Here is a 13664-nt window from a genome sequence, read left to right as displayed (position 1 = left end):
CATTTATCAAGCGTCCTTGGTACATTATTGTTATTTTGCGACTTCAGGTTTTAACCTATCATTTTCGATAACTGTTGATTTTTCTTGTATATAATGATAATATCTGACCATTTTAGTTAAAAGCATTTAATTAGCTTATATCTCGTTTTTACAATAAATTAACATTTAGTTATACTGCCTCATGATTCGTGATATGGTACGCTAGCCTGAAAATTTTCAGTACGCAATAGTTTCTCCGACACTCCAAATTTATTACGCAACCCAAAATGAGGTCACGGTTCAAAATTTGAGAAACTTTGATGCACAATATAGCGCATTTCATTTTTTTTTTCTAGGATTTCACTTTCAGTGTAACTGTAGGAGAGGCACAATCACATAATGAAGGGTATCTGAGCCTATACCCCCACCCCTCAAATCCAAAGGCCAAGATTTAACACTCACATCTCGACACTCTAACTTAGTTACCCGTCCCCAAACGCGATCGAAAATCAAAATCTGAGAAGCTGTGACCACAATATTTTCTAGGATTTTACTTTCAGTGTATTTCTCGGCACAATCACAAGAGGAGGGTACTTTAAGACAATATCCATAACACTCAAATCCCAAGGGTAGGATTTGACACTCCAATCTAGACACTCTAATTTAGCTACCAAACCCAAAATGAGATTGAGATTTAAAATTTGAGAAGCTCTGGTTTACAATGTGTTGCATTATTTTCTAGGATTCATTTTGAGCGTGTTTGGAGGATCCGGAGCACTCAAGTGAGGAGTGGTCTTTAAGCCAATGCCGCCCAAATCCAAGTATTGGGCCATTGGCCTTTTATATTTTTGATAAAATTTTCCAGTTTTTGCTTTTCTTTGAAGTTTCTCCCAGGGTACTAATTCACGAAAACAGAGGGACAGCAAAGATTTTTTTTATCTTTTTTTTTGGTTACTGAACCTGGGAAAAAGGGATTTTTTGGGGTCTTGGGGATGGGTGGCAATTTTCCTTTTTCAGTTTTTTCAGCAAAAACAACAAGAAAAGACATTTTTGAAAATTTATAGAGGGTGCTAATCTCCCCTCCAACTGTTAACCCTGTTTTCCACCTAAAATGTCCAATGTTTATATGTATGTCCAATGTGTACAGGATTTGGTTGAAAGATAAAACTCATCTGTCTAAGGTACTATGATATAGAGATACTTGGGCAGTTTTAAAGCTTAACAGTTTTAATGCTGATATCGTGTCCGGCCTGGTCCAAGTGAAAAATTTGGTCTAAGTTATCAAAAACTTGAAAGTCTAACAAGAGTTAAACCAAGACATATAGTCTTGTAACAGGTAAAGCTGGCATAGCTTTTTGGAGCTCTATCAAAATGATTATTTTCACGTTTTCATGAGGGTCTATTACCCCAAGGCAGAACTAAGGAAGGTAGACATATCTTAGGGGCAATTCTGAGAGTCTATCAGTTCTCTTGGCCATTTGAAGGCAACTGGAAACCGAAAAAATGATTCAAAAATGCTTAAAATACGACAACTAATCAGATTGTTGACTGCCATTGATCTTGGCAAAAGTAAAAATATATCGCCATCTAGAATGCAGAAAAAATATAGCATGCCTAGGCGTTTAGATTATCTACGGGTGTGAATTGTGAGCTGGCTAGCAAAGTCAGCTGATACTCGTAGCTAGCAGAAAGCTGAAAGAATAATATTCGTAAGAAGACAAGAGTTGTATAGACTTGGAAAGCGAATCGAAGCCGATACTGCAAAACATTCCCGGCTAGTGTTTTCTAGCGCTGAATTCAAATTATTTCACTCGTGACTTATACTTTTTTTTTATTTTGCAATCAGTAAATTCATGAAATGAAGGATACTTTGGAAATCTTACAGAATCTTGGATGGGACCAATAAGTAATCCGAGTCTGTTAAGACAAAACTGATTAAGATTAGAAGCATGGTTAATTTTCAAATTGCTTGCTTTTTTAGTCGATGTTTCGACTTGCCAACCTTATAAGCCAACAATGCTTTGTATTAAATACTCATTACCGACAATATTAACCGCTAAGACATGTTTGTTTTTCTACAAATAAAGCAGTGTCTTCATTATGGCTTTTCGAATTTTTCCAGCAGTTAGCGATAACTTCCAATCCCTGGTCTGATAAGCTGACAATGCCAAAGGTAAATACAGGGAGATGGGGACCGAAGGTCCCCAAAAATTTTGTTGGTGCCCTCATTTGTTTTCATTGCTCTTTTTTACCTTTTTTTAAATAGACTTGTCAATTTCGTCAATTATTGGCACCCTTGTAACATCCCCCCTCCAAGATTTTGCTCTATATCTGTTTTTGAACAATTGTTTCTATTGAATATTTATTGCTGACAATATGGACCATTAAGATATGGGCTGTCGTAAATAAAGCTGTGTCTTCACTATGGATTTTTTCAGGCGTTTTTTTTAAAATTTTTCTGGTAGCTCAAAGGGAAGTTGGGCCATTTGAGGTGGCCATTTTCAGCAGAAGTTAAATACTGTGAACGAGAAGCTGTATTCATCCGGCCAACTTGAAAGAAGCAACAATGAAGATAGGGCGTAAACCGCTTTAGCTAAAGACCGTTCACTAGAAAACGCCGAGATTTAGCTATGAAATATCTGACCGTCTAAACTATTCTGAAACAGAGACTGCATTTTATTACATTTTTACGGTCGGACAAACGGGTCAGACAATTACATTCTCCGACCCATTTTACCCGAGTCGATCATATTTTTATGGGTCGGACTGCAATTCTAACCTAGAATTGCACAAGGATTGCGCATTAGAGTCTCCAAATAATGGGACAAGAAGAAGATGAAGAAATATCTGACTATCTAGACTATTCTGAAATAGCCTTTAAGGTAAGTTTTATTATAAATGGGTCCGGCATTAGCTAAATCTCGGTTTCAGCTTAAGTTTGGCGGTAGCTAAATCTCACCCTGAATACGCTTTAATCATATTAGATTCTATTCAGTCGTTTTAATTACAAAGTAAACAAAACTTAATTAAATACAAAGCAATTAAACACATTTGTTAAATAATTTTAACAAATGTATTTGTTATAATTATTTGTTCAATAAACACTAATTTACTCACTTTTGTATAGCATTCACCAATCTTTAATCAACAATTAAGTGTGTGGGCCCTAGGCAGCAGAAAATATTTTCCAGAAAAAAAATGGTCCAGATGTGTGATCCCCTTAAAATGAATAGTATGCGGTCCCGAATATACTTTGATTTTCTATATTTGGAAAAGTCATTTGTAATTGCAGAATACCTGTGCACCAACTTAGTTGCTGTGCAATTTTTTTATAGATCATGGATTCTTGTTACAGGCCATTGAGCATTATTACAGGCCGACAGATATTTTTTACAGGCCATATGGAGACGAACACCGTTTGTTTATTTCTCTGTTTAATTGTTAATCAAATATTTTACAGGCCGTTTATGGAGACAGGCACCATTTGTTTGTTTTCCAGTTTAATTATTAATCATATTTTTACAGGGCGCCTATGGAGACAAGCACCATATGTTTATTTTTCTGTTTAATTGTTAATTAAACATTTTTAAAGGCCGTTTATGGAGACAAGCACCATGCATTTGTTTTCATGTTTAATTTTTAGTTTAATTGTCATTGAATAGATCTTATCTTATTTAATTCCTTAGAAGTATTTAAAATAGGCAAAAACAAATTTAATTAATAACGCGAAAAACTAAACACTTCAATTAAGCTCTGATTTATTATCTAGATTAAGACTAAGGCGTCCAAAATGGGGGAAGGATAAGGCATTTACCTTTCTTAGACGCCTAAAATAGACATACAATACCATTTGTATGCATATAAATAAACATAACACCTCCCTCAACAAAGCTTTTTCTTTGCCCCTCCCTCCTTGGACAACTTTGTAGGTTACCCTATCCGCCGTGGATAAATTTGCAGATACGACCATGATTTTCTCAAATTTCTGCACATCAGGGAGACAGGTCACATGAATAATGAAGCTTTAACCTTAATTCAATTTTATTCCACGATCTATGGCCAAAGCTTGACCTTAATCCCAGGGTAGAATTAAAGCTATACATGCTCTGCATTTTGATTTATGTGAACCATAATTGAAAATTTACTTTCCAAAATTATATAACGTACCAAAGCAAAACCAAATCGTGGAAATCAACTTAAAATCTTGATAAAGGAGGCTTTCAATTGTGAAGGATGTTTAATCTCAATAGACTGTACCACGTAGCACAAACGAAAGTATAACAGTTCAAAATAGGGATGAACAGATATAAAAATTTTTAACTGGATATTTCGAACACATATACAGTGTTCATCATCAGTTATCTACGTAGCCCTAAGGTCGATTTTTTTTTGTTATCGGACTTTTGTGCAACTTATTGAAGGCTATGGCGTTAAATTCACAAGAAAATTACGAGGGGGTGTGTTCTTGAAAATCTAGAGGGGTAATTTGATTTTTTTTTTTTTTTCGATGAAAGCACCAACAAAAATGCCACTTTTCAATGAAAATACCGAAAAAGGGTATTTTTCTAAGTCTAGAAGGGGCAGAAAATCTTGTGGGAGGCCCAGGACCCCCCAATTGACACTATTGGAGGGCGTGTAACAGAATAAAAATTTATTCAAAGAAAATTTCAAAAACAATATTTTTTCATAAGAAGTTTGATTTTAGTCATAATCTAAAGATGGGAGTTGGGTACAAATAATAAATATGATTACTTCTGGGATATAGTGAAGATACCTGATATACAAGGTGTTAAGCGTATCTCTCATATACGGTTCCTGATACGTTTTGATAAACAGTGATATGTGCATCATGCGAACTTATTGTGCATAAATGTGCATGATGGAAAGAATTACTTACATTCAATTAGCTATTTAATTCCATTAAATAAGTGAAGGCAATAAATAGTCATGAAACAACGGACATTTACTACTTATATGGATTAACTCCAAGAAACCGGAACCAATAAATCCAGAACAATGTCAACATTCTTTCACAAACAAATTAAAAACAAAACAAAAAATAACGATTACGGTTAAGGGACACGTCTGTAAATATCCTTAACCAGAACAATTCAAATAAACTTTTATTTTCGAAGAGGAGATTGGAAATTCTGCAAAGGGGCTCTCAGACATGTCAAATCTCATGGTGCAAATTTACATCTAGACATATGAAAAAAAATATTGCCCCTTAGTGGCATGAGAAACAAGTGTGAAAAGAAATCGAAGGTCTGCAATCCTTTTTTTTAAGATCACGTTCACTTCCAATAGCAGGACAGACTGAAAAGCAGATGAACCAATGAAACAGCAAGAAAACTTTTTTCTCAACACAGCGTAGGAAAACAGGGTTTCAAATTGGCTGATTAACTTAGCATTTGGTCCGTTAATACATTAAACGAAAACGTTCCTTTAGATAAATACCAGGAAAAATATGGATTGAGAACATTATCTTTTGTTAGATAACCAATAACGGTGAACAGAATCGGCAGGATAAACAATTACTTTTTGGATCCCAAGGTCTTCATAATTTTCAAGCAATTAGTTGGGCTGCATGAACAAAACTCTCATGGATTTTCAGGGTTGATTTCTCAAAGTTCAGGTCCAACTACTTTCTAGTCCAATCTACTTTCTAGTCTCTTTCTAGTCTCTACTTTCTAGTCTACTTTGCTAGTCCAACTACTTTCTGCACATTACCGAGGATAATAAAAATGAACATGATTGTCAAAATTGGTTGGATTGAAACTTATTAAAATAATTAAGAAAAATTGAGAGGCCAATTTTTAGTGAAAAAGACCTCGATTTGCAGTAACACATTTTTTTAAGATGTAGTTGCCTTTGAGAATCAACAGATCGTTAATCTGTGAATTCTTACGGACAAAAAATGTTGTCAAATTTTACTTATTCGTTTTTCTTATTTCTTTCCATAATTCTATGTGCCTATACTGACGAAAATGTGATACCACCCAAGAAACTCCATAATTTTGAAACAACCAAAAGAAAAATCTTAGAAAACCACGATTTTCAGGTAATAGTAGGCCAAAGGTGGGTAATGATTTTTTATTTTGATGGCCTTTGTGTTTCAAAATATCGAAAAAGACGTAGCCTACCTAATAAGGAAGACGTATCTAGAGGGTGTAGGAATCGCCCCCCTGAAATGTTTGTCCAACCCGTAAAACGTAATGAAATGTATAAAATGCATTTTTGATGAATTTTTGAGCTTTTTTGAAAAAATGAAAAATAGCCCCCCCCCGAACAAAAACCCTGGATACAGCCTAGCTGACAAGCAATTTTATATCCTACGCATTAACCTCGTTTGATTTAGGAAGCTGTCTAAGAAAGCAAACCATTCGGACGCTCTATTAAACCTGTGCCGGATATAAACTCTATCAACTTTCCTGTGGTTGGGGGTCGGCCAATGTCTGTTAACCATCCCTTGGTTTTCAAGAAATAAAGTAAATAATTAAGAAAAAACAACTTTTCCGGTACTTGTCTGTTAAACAGAGCATACATAAGAATTATGCTAAGATCTGAAAAAAGCGGTTTGCCTCTTTGGAATCGGTCATGATTTGCTTATTTTGAGTGAGACAACTACGATATAGGTATATTTTAATAAAATATTTAATATTTAAAGGTGGTTAGGGGTTACGTTAGGCATTTAATATAATGCATTTTGAGCTGCCTGCTTTCCATAATTCTTTGTCGTAGTTTCCATAATTTGTTTCTAAAATATTATATTACCACCATGTACCGGTATATTTCATAACGATTTGCCTAACTTCACTTCTTGAGTGTGTTCCGTTTAACAGACAAGAACCATTTTTCCTGTGGGATCCGTTGAAAATTATTGAAATGGTGGACAAGCCTAAAGAACTTTGACAGAAGGGGGGGGGTTAGACAAGTTAGCAGGAATTTATTGTGGTGCGAGCAAATTTAAAAATATAAAAGTTATTTGGATCAAATAAATATTTTAGGAGAAATATGGATCATAGAAATCTTCACTCGCAGGAAAACAGCAAGATCAGATAGATTAAAAAATGACCTTTTTGCCAAAAAGTTTAAAAGAGCCATATAAAGTTGAAAATAGCCAAAATAATTTGCAATTTCTAAGTATCTTTGTATGCTCACTAAGTAATTTATTTCTTCACGGAGAAAATCTAATTTTTTAAGACAACTAATATAATTTCAGGCGCTAAAATATTTGTTCCAGAGAGACCCTGGTACTTACGTATTATATCGACCACACTGCTGTTCTTGGTCTATTGTAAAACCGGTTTCTCTGTTACAGTCGAATACAACTAACTTAGCCTGAGTGAGATGAACTACTATGGAGGCATCTTTTAATTAAATATTTAATATATAGAGTTGGTTATGTTAGGTATTTGATATAATGCGTTCTGGGTGGCCTGCTTTCCATGATTCTCTGTTGTAATTTCCATAAATTTATTATCAAAGTATTATATTTTCATCATATTTTGGTATATTTCATTATGATTAACCTAACTTCACTGATTCAGTGTGGTCGATATAATACGTAAGCACCGAGACCTTTCGCATTTCCTCTGTAAGGTCAAAGACAATAATTTCTCCATGGGGGATTAAGCCAAGGAAAGGATGTACGTAAGCAGGAGGGGGCCTTGAGCCTGGGTCCCTCGAAATCTTAAATTGGGTAGAAGCCAAGAATTGGGGCTATTGAGAAGGAAACATGTTAAGAGAACAATTTTTACTTCATAATATGCAAAAGAATTATAGTTAACACAGTTTGAATGTGCTTCCACTATGCTTTGCCCGAAGCCCCCTTCCCCCTAAAGTGCGAATATATTGGCCAAATTATATATTTGCTATGTGCTTTCCGTTTCTTGAGTTTGGCAGTGTTGTTTCAGTTTACGGGTACATGGGTTGAAACAATACTGACGCATGGCAAAATACATGGAAATTGTATTATTTGGGCTATATATTTGCACATTAGGAGGGGGGTTAAAGTATAATGGAAGCACATTCAAAACCTATTAACTGCAATTGTTCTGTATATAAAAGCAAGAATGTATCACAGTTCATATTATTGACTTACCATTAAAGTGATCATACCAGTTGATGCCTTTTTTATGCTCTTTACGAACATAATAGTCGCTTCTATGGTAAATCCAAATTTAGGCACTTTTTGAGCTCTTAAAAATGACAAATTTTCAACTATGAGGTATCGGTCGTTTTTGAGAAAATAATACGTTTTGTCAGCGCCGTTTTCTCGGTCGTTTTCGACAAAATAATACTACATTTTCTCAGTGCCAAAATTATTTATAGTTAGGCTGGGTTATGTCAAATAGTGCTTAAATTTCAATTTGCGATAGAAGCGATCATTATATTCGTAAAGAGCATAAAAAAAGGCATCGAGTGGTATGTTCACTTTATAAAAAAGTCAATAATATGAACTGTGACATATTTATTGAATTTTCTTCTTAACAGAAAATTCGAGCCCCAATTCAATGGCCTCAATTCGATGGCCCTTCAATGCTCCCAATTCGAGGCTTTCGCCCTAAATTGTCTTCAAATTCTGGGCACTTCTGATTCAAATTATCAAACAAAATTTATTCTTTTATTTTTTGTAACCCCCGAAAAAAAATTCATGCGTCCATGCCAAGAATAAGGAAAGGCTCTATTTTTGGAAAGTTACTTTTTATGTTTTTTTTTTACTTTAAACTTCAGTAGCAAATAATCTTCGTCCCCAAAATACTACCCTTGGCATGGATCTATAGTAAAAAAAAAACGAAAAAAAAAATGTCAGTTCGAATCCAGTCCACAGTTGCCCATGTCTTGTTAAAAAGAAAAAACTCACTTCTGAAAGTAACGGGCTAAGGAGCATGAAAAGCAAGATGTGTATATGTAAGTCCATATTCGGCTGCTTTCACAAACGAAATGATAAGGACAATTGAGCAGCGCAAAACCCAAAGGAGGACAAATTGTGGACACAGCCGTAATCACTAACCATAAGCCGGTTTGAAATAACTCCATTTCCCTTTAGGCTCCCAAAGTTTATGAAGTTTCAAGGGTTATATTTTTTCGCGGAGACAGAGTCACATGATATGCTAATTAGGCATAAGTAGTAGTCTAAAATATCCAGTCTTCCTTCTTTCTCCTCCTATTTGGCGAAGCAGTTGAACGTGTCAGTTTTGGTTGGTCTATTAGCATATATTGGACGCTTTTCTTATTTTGGACATTTTTTCTTCATCTTTAGGTCCCATGGGAGAAATTCTTAAATCCTTGACAAGTCATTGGCCTTGCTCTGGTTTCTTAGCCTATTAAGTGTGTTTAAGGCCCACTCACAATGAGATTTTACTAAAATCAAGATTTAGCTAGTGCTAATTTGAGGCAATCAGAATTTTTTGACAAATCAAAAATCAAGGAAAAATCTGGCTCGAACTAGTGCAACTTATAACTTATAAGAAACTAAAGCCAACTAAACTAAAGCCAACTTATAAGAACCAGAAATAAAGAGGACCAGGTCGGGAAAAAGTAGCTTTCGAGATACAGATTCTCGGAGTTAAAAGACAAAAACCGAGTCATTGAGGAACTTCGTTAGGAACATTCTGAAAGTTATACAAGGTTGCTTGCACTCACCTCCCAAGTGCCATTCTCCTCCAAATAGCACAATGTACTTATTTTGGGCATTTTTTCTTCATCTTTAGGTCCCATGGGAGAAATTCTTAGATCCTTGACAAGTCATTGGCCTTGCTCTGGTTTCTTAGCCTATTAAGTGTGTTTAAGGCCCACTCACAATGAGATTTTACTAATATCAAGATTTAGCTAGTGCTAATTTGAGGCAATCAGAATTTTTCGACAAATCAAAAATCAATGAAAAATCTGGCTCGAACTAGTGCAAAACTGGCTCAAAATAGTGGTTGCGAGTAAAATCTCCTTATCGCATTATGAAATCTCATTATGAATATGCCTTTAATAATAAAATTGATATGCATATATGGACCTTGAAATCAGAATTAGAATTGCTTGGTCCAAGATGATAATTTTTCTTGGCAGCATGAATCTACAAATAAATAAATAATAAAACATTGAAGTCTTGTTGCCTTTATTATAGGCAACGCTATGACCTTGCCCCTGATTGGGCAAATTTTTACAGCCCGTGACAAAGGGTACCCTTTGATCGGGGCCATCATTTCAGAGGGGAGGGGGAGTTGCCCTCTCCCAATAATTTGGAGAGAAATTTACTATATAGTCCATGCCCCCTTGACTATCTGGATATGGACCCCTCTTGTCCCCCTCCCAGTAAAGTGCTGGAGCTACGTCCTTGTCTCTGATCTCTGATTGTAAAATTCTGAAAAGCTAGCACTTCGTCGAAAAAAAAACAAAAACAATGCAATAAAGCAGGATTAGGAGCAGGAAAATCTTTAAGTAGCCTGCAGAAAATAATAAAAGATTAATTTATAAAGTTTTCAATAGTTTTTCACCAGCCATGAAATCGATAAAATTTATTACACAGTTTCAATTCTCTAAAAACTCAAACAAGCTCAGTTTTTTGTAGTTTTTCAAAATTCTACAAATAAAGAAATATTACGTGGCAGTTTATTTGAAGCAGTTTTTCTGATATGTATTGCATAGGCTGCGAAGCAGTAATTTTGTTCCTTTTAAACTTTAAGGTTCAAGCTGGCCGAATGGTTAGCACACACGACATATGGGCAAAGGGTTGCTGTTTTGAGTTTTAGCGGCACCAATCGTTTGGCTTGGGCGTGAGTATGACTGGCATTTCCCTACAAGTAAGTTTCAAACAGGTGCCTAGACAATTCCCGCGTAAAACATGGAAACCATGATTACTTGCTCTAGATTACTTGCCCTCAACCATGCATAGCTCTCCTTACTAGTCCTCGAGATCGGCACCTTACCTGCTCTGACATCATTGGCCTACATGTGAAAGTTGTCTTGTGTATTGATTTTAAATTTCGACTTCGCTCTTTATTTTTATCAGAAAAACTTAGTTTTTAATTTTGTTCCTTTTAAAATTTAAGGTTCAAGCTGGCCGAATGGTTAGCACACAAGACATATCAGCGAAGGGTCGCTGTTTTGAGTCTTAGAGGCGGAAATTGTTGGGCTTAGGCGTGAAGATGACTGGCATTTCCCTATAAGCAAGCTTAAAATAGGTGCCTAGACAACTCCCGAGGAAAACACGGAAAGCTTTAGATGACTTGCCCTCAACCATGGATAGCACTCCTTATTGAGGGCAGAGTATCAGAAGATTGGCCCCTGACCTACTCTGACATCATTGGTCTATAAGTAAAAGTTGTAAAAGTTGTTTTGTGTATCGATTTTAAATTTCAACTTTGCTCTTGACTTTTATGAGAAAAACCTAGTTTTTAAAATTATTTACTAGTAAAAAGGAAACTGGTTAAAATATATTTTGTTGTCAGTAATAAACACAAAAAAAAACAAGAAGAACAATAGGGAATTTCTCAAGACAGTGGGAAACAAATTAGAATGAATATTTCGGCCCTAGGTCCAAGGGCCGTCCTCAGCAATACAAAAATATATAAGAGGAAACAACTTACAACAGGATAAAATCAATAAAACTAAAAAGAAAAATTTTCAAAGCAGTCTTAGCATCCTTACCTCAGCAAAGTTCAACCAGGACTCTTTTTGATTTATTTTTCTTTATGTAAAAATACGGTTTTTATGCCAGCCTTGCTTTTTTGGCTGCTGATCTCATAGGTCTGTTTGTGACAGGTTCTGTGTTAATATCAATTAGTTTTTATAGTATTTCGCAAAGTCAATTTTAAACAAATTTGTGCATAGAGCACCTAGTGTTTTCACTAGACATGTTTTCGAAAATTAAATAAAAAAAACAAGTTTTTTTTAACTGAAAGTAAGGAGCAACATTAAAACTTAAAACGCACAGAAATTACTTCGTATATGAAAGAGGCTGCTTCCTCATCAACGCCTCGCTCTTTACGCTAAAGTTTGACTCTTTCTCTCAATTCTTCTTTTTAAAACAGTAAAAAACTTTAGCGTAAAGAGCGGGGCGTTGATGAGGAAGCAGCCTCTTTCATATACGAAGTAATTTCTGTGCGTTTTAAGTTTTAATGTCGCTCCTTACTTTCAGTTAAAAAAACTTGTTTTTTTTATTTAATTTCTGAACGTTTTTCAATCAATGCATGTTTTGATTTTGGCTCTCCGCAGAGGAATAATCAAAACGAAATTTGCATATTTTTTTTTTTAGCTCAATGGCTTTCTCATAATTTTGATCGAATGATTTTGAGAAAAACAGAGGGGGGGACGAAGCCTAGTTGCCCTCCGATTTTTTGGTTAATTAAAAAGGCAACTAGAACTTTTAATTTTTTACGAATCTTTTTATTGGTAAAAGATTTACGTAACTTATAAATTTGCTTACGTAAAGAACTTTTGTATTCTCATGTTTTTATTACATACTAGCTGTTGGGGTACCCAACACCTAGTTGGTGGGGGCGCTTCGCGCCCCCCAAGCCCCCCCCGCGCGCGTAAGTCGTTACGCGCCATATTAGTTACGCGCCATTGTAGTTGTGTCCCTATGTCCCACCTGTGAATATAGATAGATATATATATATATATATATATATATATATATATATATATATATATATATATATATATATATATATATATATATATGTTTTTAACTACGTAAAACTTGCGAATATACAACATTCTTTGCTGTCCCATTGTCTGTGCATATAAATAGATTTTCAGGTTTACCGACTCTTGAACATGCAACATATAATGGTCCATGGGAAAACAATCCGTATTCAGATCTATACCTCATGATTCTAATGATTGCCCTTGAGCTTTGTTGATGGTGATTGCTAATCGACCATTCCCTGAGTCGCCATCGTCATTTATATATCCCCCTGTGCACCCCGGCGTCCCCTTTGTAGTTATGTCCCTGTGTCCCGGTCGTCATTTATATTCCCTGTGTCCCGGTCGTCATTTGTGTCCCGGTGTTCCAGTCTGTGATTTCTCTTTGAGTGTCCCGGGCGTCATTTATATTCCTTGTGTCCCGGTGTCCCGGTCGTCATTTATATCCCCCTGTGCCCCCCGGCGTCCCCATTGTAGTTGTGTCCCTGTGTCCCGGTCGTCATTTATATTCCCTGTGTCCCGGTCGTCATTTGTATCCCGGTGTCCCGGTCTGTATATACATTCGTTTTTTAGTTTTGTTTTTCTCCTTTATTTTTTTCCTTTTTTCTTTTTTTTCTTTTTTAGTTTATTTAGATTTTTAGATTTTTTAGTTTTTTTATTAGTTTTTAGTTTTTTTGTAGTTTTTACCATTTTTTTAGTTTTTTTAGTTTTTTTTTTTTTACTTATGTCCTGGTCGTCATTTATACTCCCTGTGTCCCGGTCGTCATTTGTGTCTCGGTGCTTTGTTGATTGCTAATTTATATTATATTTATATTTATATTTTTTATATTTATTAATGTTTTTTTAGTTTTCTTTTTCTCTTATTTTTCAGTTTTTTCCTTTTTTTTAGTTTTTTCTTTTTTAGTTTTTAGTTTTTTTTTGTTTTTTACCTTTTTTTAGTTTTTTTAGTTTTTTTAGTTTTTTAGCTTTTTTAGTTTTTTTATTAGTTTTTAGTTTTTTTTTAGTTTTTGCCTTTTTTTAGTTTTTTCAGTTTTTTTTAG

At 35.0% G+C, this 13664-nt stretch overlaps 1 protein-coding gene across 2 annotated transcripts in view; it reads right to left on the bottom strand.

The window, feature by feature from the left end:
- The window catches only part of LOC136025848 (uncharacterized), a 28238-nt gene extending 18469 nt beyond the window's left edge, over positions 1–9769 (bottom strand). The window contains exon 1 of one of the 2 annotated variants that reach the window (XM_065701870.1): positions 9628–9769. In XM_065701870.1, the coding sequence (XP_065557942.1) occupies positions 9628–9702 (75 nt within the window). In that variant the 5' untranslated portion in view covers positions 9703–9769. Of the gene's footprint in view, positions 1–8845; positions 9004–9627 lie in introns of those variants that run through there. The other variant, XM_065701871.1, reaches the window with a different exon arrangement.
- Between the last annotated feature and the right edge of the window lie 3895 nt (positions 9770–13664).

This window comes from Artemia franciscana, chromosome 4 (assembly GCF_032884065.1).
Source record: "Artemia franciscana chromosome 4, ASM3288406v1, whole genome shotgun sequence".
In the NCBI taxonomy this organism is placed as follows: Eukaryota; Metazoa; Arthropoda; class Branchiopoda; order Anostraca; family Artemiidae; genus Artemia; species Artemia franciscana.
This window is presented reverse-complemented; position numbering and strand designations above follow the sequence as displayed.